At 38.9% G+C, this 20969-nt stretch overlaps 1 protein-coding gene across 1 annotated transcript; it reads left to right on the top strand.

Moving 5' to 3' along the window:
- The first annotated feature begins 157 nt into the window (after nucleotides 1-157).
- LOC111335762 (acylamino-acid-releasing enzyme) lies at nucleotides 158-16180 on the top strand. The gene is made up of 25 exons (XM_022941759.2): nucleotides 158-297; nucleotides 1657-1919; nucleotides 2729-2822; nucleotides 3275-3350; nucleotides 4338-4439; nucleotides 4632-4666; nucleotides 4764-4901; nucleotides 5745-5836; nucleotides 6292-6332; nucleotides 6642-6706; nucleotides 7387-7443; nucleotides 7641-7698; nucleotides 8087-8193; nucleotides 8523-8574; nucleotides 8938-9020; nucleotides 10025-10082; nucleotides 11114-11188; nucleotides 12051-12215; nucleotides 12546-12634; nucleotides 13208-13318; nucleotides 13777-13825; nucleotides 14371-14401; nucleotides 14848-14950; nucleotides 15092-15198; nucleotides 15505-16180. The coding sequence occupies exons 1-25, from the start codon at nucleotides 205-207 to the stop codon at nucleotides 15608-15610; spliced, it is 2250 nt and encodes a 749-aa protein (XP_022797494.2). The 5' UTR covers nucleotides 158-204; the 3' UTR covers nucleotides 15611-16180.
- Nucleotides 16181-20969: the final 4789 nt, after the last annotated feature.

The raw sequence follows: 20969 nt of genomic DNA, 5'->3' as shown, positions 1-20969 counted from the left end.
ATCGGCCTATGTGAAATTTATCGATATTGCGTGACTCTAACAACTTTTTGGTTTTCAAAGCGTCAGCCTTACGCCAAAAATAAATTGGCCGCTGTCGCTATTTATAGAGAAAAGAAAAGAAAGGTAAAAAAAAGTGTGATTATGCGATAATCTGATTATTTTCAGTTTGGAAATTGTCACGAATATGTCACGCGCGTCACAATCATGTGCTTTCCATCTCAGCTGTCACGAGACTGTCAGGTAAGTTGCGTGGAAAACCAAAATCGCAACATGGCGGCTGGAAAAGGACTTGCTGAGGTAATCCTTAATTTTCTTTCAGCGTTTTAGCGTGAATAAGATAACTGAAATTGAGATACTAAGTTTATCTTAATTAGAAAAATCTAGAGAAGAGATAAAAATGGACGCGTTTGAGAGATAGATCGTCGTGTTTGAAAGACTGCGCTACGAGACGAGACCTGTAGCTAAAAAGACCGGTGTTTTTTCTTCGAGTTTCCTTTAGAAGCTTCCGAGCGGTATTACGGTTTATTCACAGACTTTTAAAATTTACCCTTCGTGGTTCGAATTCTTACTCGATCGACGATGTTGTTTAGCACATGGAAGGCAAAATTATTTACTGACCTAATATCAAGGTAGCCTCTTATTTTGTGGTGCTTTTTGGAATGAAAGATGTAACCCATTTCCTTGCTTTTATGTCTTATTTACGTGATATGGTTGCTTATCTACTCAAGTTTTTTTCTGTGAGGATACTAAACCTTGTAAGATATGGCTCTATTTTGAGAATCTCATTTCTCTAATCAAGTAGTTATTGTTAACTGTTGTACCTTCTTTCCCAGTGTTTTGACCGTCATCTCGTGCATTCGGTTCCAGGCCACCTGTGAGCAATCCTTATCATTCTTTAGCTCTTAACCATTAAACTCCCATAAGTGACCAAGACATAATTTCTCCTTACAATATCAAAACAACAATAAGAAGACAAGTGATGCGAATGCAAAAGAAAAATGTAAATTAGGGAATTATTAGTTGATCCAATACCAAATTCTCTCAAAGTAACATCAAAAGAATTGTATGGCAGACAGTATGGAGGATTATTATCCAATTGTGTTTTGTAGAGTACAAATAATGCGTAAGACGAGTACAAAATATCATGTGAGTACAAATATCATGCGATATTTGTACTCCAGAAATTTCTGCGAAATTCACCCGCACTGAAATAACAATTTAGCGTGTTGGATAATAAATCTCTTATTAGACGTTTAGTTGTGTAGTATCGCGAGTATTTTTACTCGTTGTTTGTATTTTAACTCGCCCTATGGGTTCGTCAAAATACGGTGCAACTCGTAAAAATACTCAACGATACTATACGACAAAATGTCTAATAAGATATATTTACTAATGAGATCTGGAAGTGAAAGGGTTTAAGGCTCTCTCACACCTGGTGGTTATATTCTAGGGTTCTTTATTTTATTTTGTTTATTTTGTTGTTTGTTTTGTTGCTTCTAGTCCCACACTCACAGACTACTTATTTTACTTGTGGCTGTCTATCATATAAGAGATGACAAGTGGTGTAGGTGATCAGATCGCAGAATTTGTGAAAGAATAAAAGTAGATTAATTCTTGTAGGTAACTGCTGTGATTTTGATTTTTATTCATCACCAGGATCAGTTTCTTGACAAAGCTGTTCAAGTTTACAGAGAATGTGCCAAAGTTGCTTCAGTGTCTAAAGCAAGACTATCAATACTTGAGCAAGACTCAAACTCCAACACAGTTGAAATAAGCATCAGCTCTCAGTGGTCTCAAAGAGATTTGGAAAGAAATGAAAATCACAGCTTTCTCAGAAACCACATTGCAAGTTATGACACTACATCGTTGAGTTTAAGTAATATCAGGGAACCTTCTTTTCCAGTGGAAACTCAAAACTTGTAAGTTCAATTTATTGAAAACCCTTAATTTGCATTAATGACCAAGACAGAATTTCTCCCTACAATATCAACACAGTAGCCCAGTTCCGAATTACCCTTGGCCTCATTTTCAAAACAAGTCCTGGTGCTCATCCTTTCATATGATAATAAGTTTTCATTCACATGCAAATTAAACTCATTTTCACAAGAATGGTTGAGCACCAGTCCTCGTTTTGAAAAAGAGGCCAAGGGTAATTCAGAAATGGGCCATTTCAAGCAGACAGGTGACGAGAATAAAGAAAAAGATCAACGAGGGGATTATTAGTTGATGCAATACCAAATTCTCCAGAATAACATTGTAAGAATTGTATGACACAATGGAAGGTAATTAGATCTTGGGAATGAAAAAGTAAAGGTGGCCATATTTGAAGTATGGTTGAGACCACAATATCTTTGTTGTTGTTTTCTAGAGTATTGAGGGAATGGCAATAATAGGTTGCATGTATATATTAGTCATACATTTTCTTAATGGACATCCCCCATTTTTCCTTTACCTGATAATTTTAAACACAAAAAATAATTTTAATGACCCATATATTTTATGGTTGTAATTAGATCAGTATGTCGAGATTCATCTTTCTGCAAAGTTGTATGAAAAGTTCAATTGCATATTAGGTTTGTAGCTACCTTGAACTGACAAAAAAATAAGGTGGCTCTGTACCATTGTTACAGCAAGGTTACTGAATCTTTGGAGTTCAGTTTTACTGTGGTAATTATACTCAATTCTCAGTGTATAGATATTTTGTGAATATGATTCTTTATTTAATTAGACAACTGGGGAGTACTTCTCTGAGTGGACGGTACCAGGCCATTCTACGAAAAGTACCAGGGAACAAGGGACAGGAAGATAAACAATTCCTGGAGGTAAGAAAATTTTGGTCTGTTTGCTTTTAAAAATCTCAAGGGCTCTTTAACCCTTTAATTCCCAATTGCAAGATCTGGTTGTTAATTCTCTTTTCAAGCTGGAAGTGAGGCGCATTCACTCCAAGAGCTCTCTGTCCATCAATTTTTTTTCAATGAATTTTTAAATTGCACAGTGGACTTTGCCAAAAAGGAGGAACAGCCTGTAGTCCATCAACTTCTTTGAACAAACTAAGCAGCAATTGCATTACTTGAATGTGCGGAATCATTTTTGATGTACACTTGTCATGAGATCTGGCAATACTTTCCTCCATAATTAGTTGTAATTTGTAGTATCAGCCACCACTTTACAGATATTGCAATCACCCCCCTCCCCTCCCCTATTAGGTCAGAGGACTCCTCCACACTCTCTCTCTTTAACTATAAAGCTTTATAATTATCCATATTCTGAACAGATCTGGTCTCAAAGTCATCTTGTCAAGAATGTTGATGTTTTAGCTTGTGAGAAGCATGGCAAAATTTACGAAGATTGTGAGTACTAACTTTCAGACATGAAAAATTTTAATTTTGCACAGTACTAGTAAATTATCTTTTTTCTGATCTAGTTAATGGCTAAAGTTATTTGCTTTGTTTTCGTTGTTGTTTATGAAAAAAAGTAGCCATGCTGTTGTATGCTTAAAACACCCTTATAACAGTTAAAATGATAATGATAATATGGCCATAGAGTGCTCGGGAGCTAGGAATCCTGCCTGTTGCCTGCAAGTACACTTGCAAATTGGATGTGATGCAGAAGTGTCTTGTGTACTTCTTGCAAAGTCGTCAGAAGGTGATGAGAGATCTGGCACTAAAAAGGAGACCCAGGTCTGTTTCAAACCTCCAGCTGACTCACGTCACCTTCCAGGGAGCTCGCAAAGCCCACAATATGCTGGTGCAATAACAGCAGTGGGAGTCTGCCAGCAAGTTAGGAATCAGTGCTGGCTTAATTGCCACCAGAATGTATCCTGGGGCCCGTTTCTCAAAAGTCCTGGTAACATAATGGGTCCAAAGCCATGTTTTAAATTCAAAATCAATTTTAAATGATAGGAAAGCAGGTTCTGGCACCCAAACCAGTCCTTTTTGTTTCTTTAGCTGATAGGTTTATTGTATATTTTCAAAACTTTTGAAATCCTCATCTTGAATGAAAACAGAACAGCTTCACAGGCCCATTAAGTTACCGGGACTTTTGAGAAATGGGCCTCTGGTCCCAATAGTATGAATCAACCTAGTGTATCTATGCCATTCCTCGGATGGTTTCCCATTCCATTGGAAGATTACTTGACAGATTTTCCTCAGCATTTCATCAATATCCATATAATTTCCTGAATAATTATAGAGGCAAGGTGATAGTATAGGGTCTTGCTCAAGAACACAACACAGGGCTCTTACCTTATAAGTGTAAATTAATGTGAAATGTCATTAGCCATTAAAACTGACAGTGATTTTTATCATCAAAAATAATTTGGTGTATTAATTTTGTAGCACAGTTTGGTTGTCTGGCTTGGTCAGTATCAGAGAAGTACCTGTTATATGTGGCTGAAAAGAAGCTGCCGAAAGCTGTTTCATATTTTGAGAAACAGAAAGGTACCGTAGACACTCAGCTGTTTTGAGAAAGGTTAGGAGAAAAAAAGGGCAAAAGTTCCTGAGAGGCCTAAAGCACCATACATGAACTTCATAAATATATTAATTTTTTTTCATGGCTTATTATAACTGCATGATTTTTTTTTTTATGATGATGTATCATTAATTATACAATCATGAATTCTTTTATGTTAGGTGAGGTTGCCTCGGACAAACCCCCTCCAGAAAAGGTAATATTTCTGTTCTAGCATCTGCTAGGTATGGTTAGCTTCAATTACTCTTTCAACCTCTTTAATTCATTTCAATTCATTTTGATTTAATTTCAAGGGAAAGAAATTTGATTTCAAGGATGACTGGGGGGAGCAGCTTGTCTCCAAGTGTTCTCCTGTTATTGTTTTGTTTGACATGGAGATTGATGACATCAGAGTATTGGAAGGAGTTCCTGATAACGTGTCTGCAGGCCAAGTGAGTATGAGGATGACAAAATGGAATTGAATCAGAATCTACTGGGGAAAATTACAGGCAAATCGCAAATGTAATTGTTACTCAGCAGTATCAGATGAGCAGTAAATATAGTCAGGGTAAATAAAATAAAATAATATAGTCTGAATAAAGGGTCTTTGAGTTCGGCATACTCCCCCTTAGAGCTGATTTCGGGCTTAAGTTTTCTAGTCTTTAGTGCCTCAAGGAGGCGAAGGTTTCCTGAGTCATTGTGGTTGTCGATTATGTCAAGTTTTATTTTTGCGTTTTTGGTGATCCCTTGGCATACGAGTAAGTGCTTGAACACGGATGATTTGTCTTAGGTTGTTTATTTTCTGCATAAACCTTTTGTTCCGACTATTTCTACCGCATTTACATACCTGCCATTGTTCTGTTCTATTGTCTGCTGAACCTCTATGATCTAGCCTAACACCTCACCTGATATGCTCTTCACTTCAAAGATTCCATCTACATTCCCTGATGATGCCGTAGATCGGCGAAAGCTCGAAAAACTAAATTATCTAGCGTACCTGGCCTCACTTGACTTACACGTCTGACTTTATAAGTTAAAAGGCATCTTGGAATTGATTCAGAATGGAAATGAATCAGAATGGAAAAGAAGTTGATATCTATTTTGTTCCTCAAATCTTGTGACTGACTTTCTGTTGTCTAAATTTGTCTGAAATCGTACTTGTGATTAACAAATACGACGCTCCTTCGCGTCCCTGCGATTTTGATTTCAGTCATTCTAATCACCGCAGTCTTAACTGGACTCCACTAGGATTCATGATCATAACCAAAGACCGATGTAGTTCTTGTATTTTTCAGGTCCGCTGGGGTCCAAAAGATGAAAGTGTTGTGTTTGTCGGTTGGTTCAATGAGCCGTACAGACTTGGCCTCATTTATTGTCCTATTAGAAAGTAAGATCAATTGAAGAGTTAAACTTTTGGGATTTCAAGGTGTAGACAAGGTGGCGTAACGCTTAGCGCAGTCCAGGGCTCGACAGTAACGGTAGCCAACTAGCCACAGACTAGTAGAAATTCAGTTTTGGCTATTGGTTTTCGATTTCCACTAGCCAGTTTGGCTAGTAAACAAACTGAAATTGTGGTAACATTTAAGTTGTCATTTGCCACTTGGCTAGTAAGTTGAAAAGTTCGTGTCGAGCCCTGGCGGCCGTCCGTCACATTCTCTTAAAATTACGGTGTCCAGAAAGGCAATGATCTTTTCATTTTGTTCATTGAAAAAACGGGGTAAATTATCGCGATCACGTCATCTTGTTATCTATACCCCCATAGACCACAGGTGTGGACCTATCAAATTACATTCAGAATCCAGTCATTCTTGCAATAAATTATGTTTCCTCTTCTGTCTTCAGAAATGCCTTGTACTCACTATCGCTAGATGGAAAAAGTCTAGGTGAGTCTCACGAGATAAATTTAACGTTAGGTGATATCTAAGCAAAAGAACAATACTTTATTATAAATGATTCATAAATGCATTTACCAATTGTGTCGTACCCAGGGGATTCGGAGCGAAATAGAAAACGGCGCGAAGGAGCAGAGAAGGTTTGGGACGGGTCGCGTTCATTACAAGACCCGTCCTAAACCACACCAGTTTTGAAATCCGCCGCTTCTATCGTGCTTCGGTTTACTAATTGAACTCTTGAAACAAGTGAAAATATTTCAATTGAGTTTAACATAATTACCTACTTTTGATTTTACTCAGAACAATTGACTGACGTCAAGTACGCCGTCCATTCACCCCGCTTCAATCATAAGAAAGACAAATTGGTAAGGGAGAAAGACATTGGATAGTTCTAACTGTTATAGTATGACAAAAGACTGCGAATTAAGTTTAGTGCGAACCATGTATTGGTACGTTGCAGTAATTCATAAAGGATGGAAAGTGGAAATTCAAATTTTTTCCTAGCCTGTTAGCAGGCACTTATCAGCGCTTTAGCGTGAATGTATGCTCGCCCACGGGTATGTATAAGGCCTTGAGCAACGCAAGCCGGCGCCAGATCTGCAAGTGGTCTCAGGTCTGATTGTTGGCGCCAGATCCCCTGCTAACTCCCCCCCACCCACTCTCCCTCCCTCCCCCCATTTCGTCCCGACTCTTCCCGCGGACGGAGAAACGCGCGTCCTGCAGCGCTAATCATGAGGACCTGGCGCGAAAGAATACAAAAAGAATACGCAGGGTGAGGAGGAAGAGAGAAATTGTAATTTGAAATTCAAAAACTGCTCACAGGAAAATCTTTTCCTTTCAATTACAGCAGTATTCCCAATTTCGGTCTTCCCTTTGCGTTCCGTACGCATTGGCAATATGGTCGTCTTCGTCGTGATAAACAACGAAGTGAAACTGGCTTAATTTCATCTGTCATTCAGTCAGCCGTTTATACCTTGTACATATGTTTCATTAAAAAAGTTAATCCACGTTAAGATAATTTATTGATTTGAAAATCGTTTTGCAGATATACATGGCACTGGATATTGGTGGGGCGCATTTAAAATGTGGAAGATTAATGCAGGTATGGAGGTATTGCCTTCACTTATTAACCGGTATTGCGTCTTTTGTTTTTGTCAAAATGTAGTTTCTGATGATTTTCCAGACGAATGCCGAAAGTCTCGCGAAGTACACCTTTCCTATTTTGGGAATTTTTTTTGTTTGTTTGTTTATCGCCGGCGGAAGTAAATTGACTGACAAATTTCGCATTTTATCTTTTAGTATGACTGGATCGCCAAGACCACTTCAACTATTATTGATGTTGTGGACATTCCAGAAAGTAAGAATGGTCGTTTGCTCTACAAATTTGTTTCTGTCAAAGTGATAGACTTTTATTAAGGAATGCTATGCCCCGCGACATCGGCAAACTTCGTCCACTAATATCGTGAAAGAGATAGACTACGAGCAGGTTCTCATTATTAGCGCCTGGGCACAAGTGACTTCGCGCGCGAGAAAGTGTGAGGCCTTGAGGAACGCGAACCAGTCAGCAGTCTGCAAGGGAGTCTAGTCAAACCCTCGGCGAACCTCTTCCCGACTCTTCCCCAATCTTCCCGCGGTTGCCAAAATGAGCGTCCTACTCGCAGGCTAGGATATTTGAGTGTCGCAAATGAGTTGTGTTTACATTGCCAGTTGTGGTTGAACCACTAACTGTGTTCTTTTCTTGATAGAAGGCGGATTTCCAGGGATATACAACCTGTACTTAACACTCGCTGATCGATGTTGGACGCCAGATGGACACAGTGTCATTCTCTCCACCGTGTGGAGGACTTCACAGGTTTTCTCACAAATCCTTACATTTGCACCTCTTGAAATAATTTTAGTGAAATGATTTGAGTTACTATCAAAACTACTGATAACAGAATCAGCCCTTGATTTGTAGACTTGAGTAATCAGACTTTACCTGTGGGATTTATGAGCACCAGGAGGTATTTTTTTATAGACCAATGAAATTGCACAAGTCCGTAGGGCACGTTCAGTCATGTTGGAGATGAAATAACGAGGCTTCACGTCACCTTTAGGCTTTAAGGATCTATTAAATAGGTCAGTACGTGAGACATAAAACAGTTGGTTCTGACATACATTCACTACTTTTTATTCCTTCAGAAAATTGTCCTCATTAACTGTCAAGACAAAACAGTAACAAATTTGACTCCAGGTGAGTCTGCTTTTCCCATGATGCCAACCGAGCCCAAGAGCGAACCGTGCGGGCCCTTAATTGGGGCGAAAAAACGCGGCTCTGTAATTTACAGTACGGAGCGGATGGATATTGGCCACTGTTGGGAGTCGTTATGGCTGACGTTTCGAGCGTTAGCCTTTCGTCATTCGTTCTGAAGAAGGGGTAATGATCGAAACGTAAGCTTTCGAAACACTTACAAGTGGCCAGTTTACATTATCAGCTCAGTTCCTATACCGAATTACCTTGAAATACTGCCCCCCCCCCTCCCCACCGACGCAGCACCACACTTTCCCCCCGTGAACATCTTTGTTATTAAATGCTTTTCTTTCTTCCCTTCACTAGCTCCTGGATCGTGGAGCTACCTTGATATCAACAGTAACATCCTTTTAGCTTCGTATTCGTCTCCAAACTGCCCACCAAAGTTGGTAAGTTACCTTTATTTTCTTAGCTCATCTTAAAATCAGAGTACTTTTTTGAACACTAGTATCTGAGTTCATTGTTTTTAATTGAATTCGATTTTGGACTCAAGTGTCCGATTTTGCATTTTAAACCGTAAGGTCTGATCTTGGATTTTGGACACCAGTATCTGATTTTTAGTTTTGGACAGTGGTGTCCGATTTTGGACGCTGGTGTTGGGTTTTAGACACTTGTGTCCGATTTTAGTTACAAGAGTCTGATTTGAGGCAATATCGTTCAATGTGGATACCCTTCGCCCTTTTTTTTGTCAGATTACAAGGCTGCAAATAACGGCCGGTCAACGGACAATGTTCGGTCAAAAAATTGGATACTGACCGGACAAATCCTTGGATTGCCGGACATTTTGTCGGGTCCTTTGCCGAGTCGGTAAAGGACTGTCCAAAGAAATTTTAATTTTTAACTGTTTGATAATCACAAGGGACAACATTCATGTTTCCGAAAGAAAACAAAAAAAACAATATAAAAGTAGACAAATTAGTGGTCGAGAAATTCCCGGCAGTCGCAAATTTCCACGATGTCATCAAGTCCTGTCGGCAAAGTGTAATATCTAATTACAAGTGATTTCGCCAGATGTAAAGTAAAACGGACACTTGCGGTTGTATCTTGCGTAACCGTTCCACGTACTCAATGCGAGGCTGCTTCTGCAGTAAAGAGTAGTAAAATTATTAACCTGTAATTTTTATTGCCAGACCGACTTGGATTCAGTTGTTTTTTACTTGTAAAAGGATTACTGTGCCATCTGCGTTCACTATCGCAAGAGTTCCGACTGTTAAAATTTGACCGGCCAAAAAACGGGTAGTGTCCGAGCAAAAGCATGTTTGACCGGACAACGTGACCGGCGACTGCCCGTTACTTTTTTGCAGCCTTGGATTAGAACAAAATTATCCAGGTCATTTCGATACTGTTTTACCAACGTTGTTGTCACTTAAAGAAGCTCATTCATTTTCTCTAGATGGCGGCAGCTTTACCAACTGATATCCTGGAATCTGGCTTGTCTTGGATAGAAGTAGGTCAGTAAACTATTTGATCATATGAACCTCTTTGGAAAATAGAATACATAAACAATAGCCTTAATTTGGCTCGAAAATATGCTCGGATATTTTTCCGCGGTCAATCTCTGTTCCGAGAGGCGAACAGCTTTTCGCGAGCAAAGGTCGAACGAAGCACTCAGCTTTGATAAACTATGTTCGGATCTTTTTCGGCAGTCAATCTCTGTTCTGAGAGCCGAACTGCTTTCTTCGAGCAAAGCAGTCAGCTTCGAGAAACAGATAAGGTATAAGGACAAATATACGAGCATAATTTCGTGCCAAATGGAGGGTAGTGTACTCGTGAATCGTTTTACTCACTAACTGAACGCTTCAACTCGGTGGAGTTCACAATCTTTGCAGTTAACTTCGCAAAGGACAAATATAAAATGTCTGCAATAGTTATATCGAGCGTTTTAAAACTAACACGCTCATTGGACCTGATGCTCTTGACCCGTTTGTTTTAAACTTTCTTCGTTTTGATCCAAATTTCAAAAATATATTTTACAAATAGACAGTTTAGCGTGGTCTGTACTATTATTCGTCATTACAGTGATCAAAATGTTGTAGACTCGCGAGGCGCAGTGGAGTGGGTCGGCAACAAATTTTTACCTCTGTGTTGACGAATATCGTTGTCGATAAGGGTACAAACCACGCTAAACCACTATCGATTTTTTTTTTAACCACAATGTTGACGTCAAATAAAACGATTCTTTCAGTGCGTAAACATTGCGTGACACGTTGACGGGAGCAGCGTTCTATGTGTTCTTATCGACAACGGCAAATTGGCGAATCAGATTGCAACATGACTGCTAATTGTGGTAATTTTATTGTTATCAGATCTCTTTGAGGAGAACAAAAAACCAATTAAAAAAAACGGCTTTTTCCTGAAATTAACGGAAGATTTGGAAATGAAAATGATCCTTCTCATTCCATGGGTCATAAAAATAATTTTCACCTATTTATGATTGAAGATTACGTGACTTGCTACAAGTAAGGTGTCCTTTCTTTTTCAGCTCATTCTGAAATTCTCAACCTGGAGAAGGAAATTACATGGAAGGTGATGACAGTTGCACCCAGCGAGAACTCAGGTAAGAAAGTGATGGGAATAAAAGAAGAGCTGATCATTTTAACGCAGAGGTCTCAATAAGAGCCGGTTAGCAGCATTATTCCGCCGCGTTAGTCCCAGACCTTCCTCAGTTAAGCCTACATTTCATTCACACGATAGGACCTGGGTATGAGTTTACCGCCGCCTCTAAGGCCACTTACCGTTGTTTGTTGAGCCTGCGAGCAGGCTCACGCGTTTGGTTTTCGCCTCATGGTCCCTTTCCGGGCACAGCCACCTATTACACCACTGGCAGTCTCTTAGGGAAAAAATTATGAGAGAGATTGAGTACCACGTTTACGTGAAGCGGTAAGTGTCAGCTTGCCCTTTCACGTTTCACGTAAAATAGCGAGAACCTTGCTGCTTTAGCTTCGCATGAGCTCATGTCATTGGTGGATTTGTAGGCGCCCTTGTATAGGTTAAAAGGAAGAGTTTTGATGTCTTTTCCCGGCAATTTACTTCTACTTTGTGGGAGAAAAAGTGAAGACAAACTTGCGCACAAGGCAAACGTGTAACATATTACTTTCACGTAGAAACGGCAAAGCGCAACCGGCAAACGTGAAAAAATGGCGGGAAAAACAGTCACGTGGTCACTCTTGCCATTCACGTTTCGTGTCAAAGCGGGAGTGCATCTCTCTATTCAGGCTTCTGTAACGTAATGTATCTTTGTTTACGTAGCTTTTTACCTTTGAGCGCTATTTTCTAAAGGAACCTTAGGAATATTAGGTTATTTTGTTCTTAAGAAGCAGTTTTATCGACACTTTACACTTTGCATAAGTAGCGAGTTAATGTAACATTTAACCAGGAAATTCAGCGATAAAAAATTGTACACTTTGTCGACTCAACAGATTTCAAAGATGAATATGAAGCCATTTTCATCAAGCCAGTGTCGAGAGACGAAACGAAGCCCCCGCTTATAGTTTTCCCACACGGGGGACCCCACTCTGCCTTCATGTCAGATTTCTCTCTCTACATTGCTTGTCTCTGCAAACTTGGATTTGCAATCCTCGGTGGTAAAGTATACATTGTTTTGTCACGGTTTTATAAAGTCTTAACGCCTTTGCGGTGAGAAGGGAAGATGCAACAAATCTTGTCTCTTAAGTGGTATCAACATGACAATATTTTCGACAACAAAACTTTCGACGAAAACGAAACCTCCCAACTAAACGCGGCGAAGGCTGACCGTGGAATGCCTCGCCCTAGTAATCTCAAATTACAAATTAGGATCCAAAACAGCACTTTATCCCGATTAGGATTAACTCAAATTTCATGTTGTTAAATCGAACAGTTTTGCCAAACTGTGCGCGCCTTAACCCCTTGATCTTCGTCTTACTCTTCGCTAGTTAACTTCAGGGGATCGTTAGGATTTGGCCAAACACAGCTTCATTCCCTGCCCGAAAACATCGGAACGCAAGATGTTCAGGATGTGCAGGTAATAGTTTGGGGGCGTTTCACTGGTCTGCGCAGGTGCAAATGGTAGCGCTTTCACTTAATTTCGTTTATTTGTAAGTATACAACTTGGGTTTGATAAAATTCTTTGAGCTTGAGAATGTAAATGATAGTCAGTCCTTTACGGTGTTTTAAAACTTTCACGATTACTTTTCCGAAAACTTTGAACGGGACAAAAGTTTGCTTGGGCAAATTATGGTCAGAAATTGTTAACATTGTCTCTCTTTTTAGCTAAGAACTTTTCAACCTTGGACTCTCATGAGTGACCAAGACAGAATTTCTCCTTGCAATATCAGTACAATATCAAGAAGACAAATGATGAGAATAAAGAAACATATCATTAAGGGGAATATTAGTTGATCCAATACCAAATTCTCCAAACTAACATCCTAAGAATTGTTTGGCAGACGGTGAAGAGAATTAGTGTTATTTGGTGGAATTGTGTAACTTTTAAGAGGAAGTTTTACATAAGAAATGTTACAAATCAGTTCAACGCAAATTTCCGTCCGCAGTCATGAAGTCTTTGTTCTAGAATCTTGATTTCTCTTTCTTGTAGCGTGCGGCTCTAAAGGTTCTAGGCAGTGGCGAAGTCGACACATCAAACGTGTTTATTACGGGGGGATCCCACGGGGGATTTTTGACAGCGCATCTCATTGGAAAGTATCCGGTAAGAACACTCGTGATTCGCCTCTCTATGCTAGCGTGCAGAGGAGGCGTAATTTTGGCGAAGCATTTGTACAGTAGTGATATTGCAAGCTCTTGGTGAAAATTATAGCGGCCATCTTTGATTTTATGGCAGCGGAAGGCTGGGGAGAGAAAGAAATTTGACTTTAAATCGAAATTGGCCGGTTGGATGAACAACCGCGAGCTTGCAAAGTTAATGCCCCCTGATAAGACGCCTGGGTTGCAGGCTACATCTCTGTTCGCAATTGTACTTTATGTACAGTTTTTCTTCTCTAAAGGCCACCAAAAAAGCGTCAAGAATGCGCGCCTTGTATGACACCCTTTCGTTCATACCACATTTTGACGTTATCGCTGAACAGACGTACGGCAACATGGATTCTACTTGTTAAGTTCATTTCTATAATTTCTCGTGCTATCTTTTTGTTCCTTATGGCACATTAGGATTTCTACAGAGCTGCTGCTATGCGGAATCCCGTTGTAGAAGTATCATGTGAGTAGATATGTACAATTGCGGGCACCGTTATCGGTTTTTATTGGTACTTGTTAAGTATGTAAATCCCTTTAGGTTTAGAAGAAATAAAAGAAATCTCGGAAGAAAAAGAGAGAAGTGGCTTTCCCCTCCAGGCCACCGTAGTTACTTGCTATTTTTTGTGTGAGAAATATGAGTAAAAGTAAAAGAAATGTAAAATTGTGGTCTGACAGGACAATCAACCCAAATACTTAGGTACATCTTTTAACCTCAGCAATGCGATTTTCTTATTGCACGATACAAACAATGAAGCAAACAATGCTCTTTGAAAGGTTTCTTTGTCGCGTGCGGATTGATTTATTGGAATAGTATGCCATACAACTTTAAGAACATGTTAAGACCGTTTTCAGGCTGAAATCGTTAAAAGAAAGAACGTTCGGCTTCGGCCCCAAAAACGTTTTCTTAAAATAAAAAAGGTGTTTATACACTAAGATATGAATTTTTAATGCGCTTATCTTTATACTCATTTTGTTTTTGTTTCTGTTTATGTTTTTCATGGTTAATAGCTATGGTGAGCTTATCAGACATTCCGGATTGGTAAGTCGGCCCTTTAGTAATGAAGAGAAATTCTTGTTATTTCTGTATTTTTTTAGTAGAACGTTTGTTTTGTGTAACTGTACCAAGTTTGGCCCAAGTCGAGAGTTAGGTGACCTAGATCATGTACAGAGGGCCAGAGGAACATTATCTCAGTAATCTTCGATACAAGCGTGAGACGTATGGTGTAAATAATAAGCGGTAATCCGTAGTTTTACAACTAAGATTTAGAGATTCGCTGTGCCTTCAATATTTTTTTCAAAAGAAAAGGAAGTAGAGTGCGGAAATTAGGAAAACGATCACACTTGGGTTTCTTTCCTTTCTGTTTAAGATTTCTTTCTCTTTTTTTCTTTTTTTTTCTTTTTGTTTCCTTTTTTTTTTTTTTTTGCTTTGTTTTTGTTTTTCATTCTCTTGTTTTCTTCTTCTTTTTCGTTGTTTCAATTTAACAGGTGTTTTTTTGAAAATGGAGAAGAGTTTTGTTATGATGCTGTCCTAGATGGTCAAACATTAGCCAGCATGTTTGAAAAGTCCCCTATCGTCCACATTAAAAAGGTAGGGGACATGCGTGAAAGTAAACGCGTTTTTCGCATTTATGTTGCGTGACGGAGGTAACAAAAGGCACATGTGGGAAGTTAAGAAAACGATAACAGTCTTTTTATAGAAAATATTCATCGAGATTTCATTTTGTTGCAGGTTAAAACGCCAACTTTGATCATGTTGGGAGAAGATGACCTTCGGGTTCCTCCAAGTCAGGGAAAAAAATACTACAAAATTTTAAAGGCTCAAGGGACTAAGGCGAGGTAAGTTCTTACTATAGACGGTTACAGGAAGAGCTCCATTCGCAGAAAATTTTTATGTGATAGGTCGAGAGAGAGTGGTGCGAGCTCTCTGGACCAATCACAGAGCGAAGTAGAGCAAAATAAATCAATTTTGGATTAAATTCGCCACTCCGTCAAAAGTTTCTCTGTAAAAGAGCAAATATTATTGATGTTGACGTTATATATGCGGCTATCCTCCAATAGACTATGAATATAAATGCATGTTTAGTTCAGCTTACTGTACGACATTATATCATACATATTCCAAAATTGTTTTTTTTTTTTTAGGTTGCTTTCGTATCCTGATAACAACCATCCAATCAGCAAAGTCGAGGCCGAGAGCGACGCACTTATAAACATGGCAAGGTGGTTCCATGAACATTTGTTGAAGTAACCTCCGGCCTCTATTCCGTGATCGTCACTGGCAGCGTGGAGAGTGGACTCATAAGTTTGTGTATCAGTTCCTCCGCCGTATAAAGGAGAGACAACCGGAAATAAAATTTGGTGCAGGATACGTTTTCTCTGTCGGACGAAAATGGCTTTCCGTAGGGAGGGGGTAAGAAACGTCTTTCCATCCCCACCATGAAAATAAACCATTTACGTTGAAAAAGATAAAGAGCAACTTTTGAAGCATTTTTTTTTAAGCTACATTTGAAAAGGACGTTTAAAACGTTTCTTGAACTGTCGGGGGTAGATGTAGCTGCTCGATATAGTTTGTTGTATTACAGATATCATTTAAAAAGCTATGGTTTGAGAATATCATTGACAATTAAATTAAAGGTGTAAGGTAATTTAAAACAGTGTGTTAAGGAGTGTGAAGCAATACCACTCCGATGGGATACGTTTGAATCATGTTTTACGTAAGTTGCTGTAAGCCTCGTTTTCAGAACGAGGCGAGAAACTCCTATTGAGAAAGATGTTATTTTGTTTTCATCATCAGTAAAAGTTTGATCCACGATTTATAGCCTGACTTTGCAAGTGATATTGACTCTGTATAGTGCAACAATTGCTTAAATGCTTATTTAGTTTAGTTGAATTCATTCGCCACAGGAATGGCAGGAGAAAGGAACAGAACTTTCCTTACAATTGGCACCTAACCCCTTTTTTACCCACCCATCCCATCCCGGGGAGGACATCCATCACACAGTAATCTCGTGTGAGGGAAATTAACGTCTCCTACCCCAACCCTGCTGGAGACGGGACCTCCATTTATCGTCCCTATCCGAGAAGACTAGAAAGTCTAACCATTTGCAGATATTATTACAAAGGCAGCACTTTCTTCTCAGTTAATTAAAGACCCTGAGTGTAAAGGTGTAGTCTGATCGTCCGGGTGAGTGTAGTCCTGAGAAGGACTGTTGTCGGTGGCAGTGACTGACGTTTCGACAACCTGTGCGGAAGTCATCATCAGAGTCAAGACTTGACTCTGAAGTCATCATCACTTGACTCTGATGATGACTTCCGCACAGGTTGTCGAAACGTCAGTCACTGCCACCGACAACAGTCCTTCTCAGGACTACACTCACCCGGACGATCAGACTACACCTTCACATGTTGCCCCCGGGTTCAAACCATTTACTGAAAGACCCTGAGTGTTGGTCCGGCCGGATTTGAACTCACGACCTCCCGCACAACAGTCCGGCGCTCTACCAATTCGGCTAACCGGGAGGCGGGAGATTTGCTATTTTGTCCACTAGTGGCCGATTTGGGATTTTGTCCACTACTGGCAGATTTACGATTTTGGCCACTAGTGTCCGATTTGCGATTTTATCCACTAGTGGCAGATTTGCGATTTTGGCCACCAGTGGCAGATTTTACGATTTTGGCCACTAGTGGCAGATTTGCGATTTTGTCCAGTGGTGGGAGATTTGCGATTTTGGCTACTAGTGGCAGATTTGTGAATTTGGCCACTTGTGGGTGATAGCCTCTAGTTGCCACTACTGGCATTTTTTCAATTTTGGCCACTGGTGGCTGAATTACGATTTTAGCAACAAGCGGCCGATCTGTGATATTAGCCACGAGCGGTTGATTTGCCGGCCACTAGTGGCCGATTTACGATTTCCTTTCGTTCAGCATGCTCTTCCGAGGAGCGAGGGTAACAGCTGCGGTAAGATGTGAGTTAGTTTAACTTATTGAAACTGAAAGGATCTGCTAAGACTTCGTACGCAACGCCTGCCCAAAGATTCTCTAATTTTACTCTTTATTAGAACCTTAAAAAAAAATAAACGCGTTTTATTTTGCATGAAACCAAAGCATTTACCAAGCTAAAGGGAGCGCTGGTGGCAACTTTGTGGTTTCTAAGACTAGGAGTTTATATCCAATCTATTGATCTAAGCAGTACAAGTACAAAGGTCTGTTAGTGTGGCTCTTTTCCCAAGGCATTCGATTCATCACGCTTTTCAAATTTCTTCTTGATTATTAATTAGCTGACCGGTCGTGCAAACTAAACTTTGCGCCAAATGTATGACGTATCAGCCGATTATTGGCTGAAACTGTTAATCCATATTCATCAGGAATTGTAGAATCTTCAGCAAACAACGTTGTCTATCGAAGAGTGAAGGTGTGTCGTCGTTTTGTAGCAAATATAAAGTTACAACATAGATGAAATGCGACACCTGACTCCCACAGAAGAGCAAGGAAAGAAGTTTGTGTTACTATGAAAAAAGGTAAGCATTTCTTTTGAAATTTTTTCCAATTTTTATGTAGGGAAGCTGAGCAAGTCTTAGCTAACGCGTCAACACGTGTCAGCTGGTTGATTCGAGCGGTTTGTCAGCTTGAAGTTCGAAGGTGTTGCCCTTTGCAGAAGCTAAACGTTATCTCTGCAATAAGCTGTAGAACAAAGAAATTACTATCTTTGTGGATAGATACTTGAATAAAACAATTTTGAGAAAAATCTGTAGTTAAATACCGCCACCTAAAACTTGAAAACTTCTGTGCCAAATTTCTCCCCTGCAGAATTTTTACAGGACAGTACAACAATACAATATCCATCCTTCAAAGCTTAGTACAATTTCTTGTAAGTAATTTCAAGCTGTTCCTAATTACATCTTTAACTTTTTATTTTTAGGAAAATAAATGTTGTCAGAAGGATGGAACTCAAGGATCAAGAATAGAAAATGGATCCACAATTTTTTGGAAGGATACTGCAAAGATAAGATCTATAAAATTGTTGAGTAACTAGCAAAAATGATGGCTGTCTAAATATATCTTGTGTATGTAAGACTTTATTCCGAACCAATATGTACTTAGAATTGGATGGAATAACTTGGTAAGTGATTAGTTTACATTTCGCCACCATTTTTGAATTAGTTTCTAATGATACGGACTGTCACACAGACCTTGATCGACAGTAAGTTCATTTGACATCACTAATACCTCTAATTTGGGAAAAATTCATCTTAGAACCTGTCTGCGGATTATTATCTTATCGCAGGTAGCAACCACATTTTTACTAAAATTTGACCACAAAAATACTGAATTTTTTAATTTCGTAGCAGTGATCGCTTTTTTGCTTGACAGTTCGTATCATTGAAATATCTCAGTTGATGTTACAAAAGGTGATATTTGTTAAGTGGCAATCCAATGAAAGAACTTTGACAAAAAGAAAATGAGAGCCTAAAATTAAAATTTGGGGTTGGAAGGAATAGATTATAATTTACCCTTCTTTTCTTTTTACCTTAATTCATCAAATGACTGAACACAATTGACTTACAAACTACACTTGTGACTGTGACATTCAGCGCTTAATGATTACCTCGCGACAACGACTGACTTTGGAAAGATTGTTTACAAACAGAAGACGGACTCCTCTCAACAGATGTCAAAAACAAGCATCTGACAAACAACTTCTATTTGAAATTGAACTAAACGCTGAACAAAAGCTATTAAGAGACCGTTCTGGATAATTTGAATGACGAATCCAAAGACATCAAGCAATGACTGATCTATGGATTGCACGAAACATATATCTCGACTTTAATGACTTCTAATCAAACTGATGAGACTGGGTTAACCAAAACAGCTCTTTTCTGGCAAGACAACACTTACTACGACAATTACACGTGACCATGGACTGTTTCTGTCTCATTTTTTCCAATAAAAACCAACTTGATTTGATACACGTATTAATCTCGACAAGATCTAAATTCAGAAGTTAAATTTTTTCATAGAGAAGTAGTTCTTTAGCGAAATTGAAACAAAAGCCTTTACAGTGCCACATTAAAACTTGTATCTACCGTTTTGTATTATCAACTGAGGCCGAATCTAGTTTGCAAGAGAACATTGGCTACAAGGTTACAACAAGATTTCCAGTAACTGTACATTGTGATTAGGTCTTTGTGCGTGGCAATGTTCTCTTGTCTTTTTAGAAGCTTTATATTTAAATCTTAATGCCTGGTCAAGAGTACTTCAAAAAACTTGCTGAAGATAGATTGCATTGTTACATAAATCAGTGGTAAATGAGTTCCTAGGAGTGATTAGATAAAACGGCGAGAAATTCAAACAAGCGAGCTTGTCTGCAACTTGAAAAATGAATAGATCACTTTCAAAAATGGCTGCCGGATTAATATTCTTTTGTTCAAATTTAAATTAGCCCTTCTTGCCTAAATATCAATTTTCATTTTTCGAGGAAATGAAATTTAATTGAGAAAAGAAGATGCAGAATTTTGTTTCGCATTGCTAAAAAATGTTATTGAAATTGACGGAGAGCAATTCAAGCTCTCAAGCTTCATTGATTCTTTTAACAAAATCGCAAAACATTTCAATATATTACAGAAATATTTGGCGCACACTTGACACTTCGTTTGGACAATTGATATAAGGGAAAAGATAAATAAATATGCAACCGAAGACACAGTATTCGCGCAAGAATAAATATTTTTCTTCAAATTCTTATCGGAAAGACTTCCGTGTAACCCTTAGCCATTCTCTAAAAGAGACTAGTCCCAAAGGCAATCTGTTTTTCCGCCATTGTTTCTTTTTTTCAAGAACTGAATACATATTGAGTATCTGGCTGAAACCACAATCCAACGATTTATTCTATTGCCTTCTCTTGTTTAGAACTCGGTACTTCTAAATTCTGATGTTTCAATTGCTGTCATTTTTGCTGGTTTATGTAACACTATTTTCTCAATTCGAACTGTAAATTTGGGCTTAATTAATCATGAAGCAAAATTTATGAATTTTTAATACAGTCAGCGTAATAACTTCATAGTTGCTCTTAAGACCAGGCATTTGGTTTTAAATATGTAGTTTAGATGTTCATTGTTTAAGAAGAAAGATCTTTGGTGCTGTCATTCGGTGTAACACAGGACTACATAAACGAAACTTTTAAGAACTTTGGCAGTTGGTTCTTAAGTGAAGAGGAAATTGAGGATTTTCGATTATAAGGAAAGAAAGCAAGCGGAGTTACAGGTCAAAATCTCGTTTTTTATTGCAAAACTGTTTTTCAACGATTTGTTTTGAAAACTATATTAAATTAGTACATAGCTAGCAGAGTCGCGCAGTCAAATTCATTATACGTAAGCGTGCTCAAAATCCCGATAGTGCACGCTGATAGCGTCAGCAAATCCGACTTCGCCAGAAATTTTTTTTTCGCGCGAGCGGCCATTGCTAGTGCGGGGAAAAATAATACATTTCGCGACAATAATGGATACAAACAGAAACTCGGCCTGCTAGTCCGAAAACGAAGACAATGTTTCGACCTTTTCCCATGGGCTAGAGTTCTTAAATGAGGCAGGAAAAGAGAAAAACAAAGG

The sequence above is a fragment of the Stylophora pistillata genome, chromosome 5, assembly GCF_964205215.1.
Source record: "Stylophora pistillata chromosome 5, jaStyPist1.2, whole genome shotgun sequence".
In the NCBI taxonomy this organism is placed as follows: domain Eukaryota; kingdom Metazoa; phylum Cnidaria; class Anthozoa; order Scleractinia; family Pocilloporidae; genus Stylophora; species Stylophora pistillata.
This window is presented reverse-complemented; position numbering and strand designations above follow the sequence as displayed.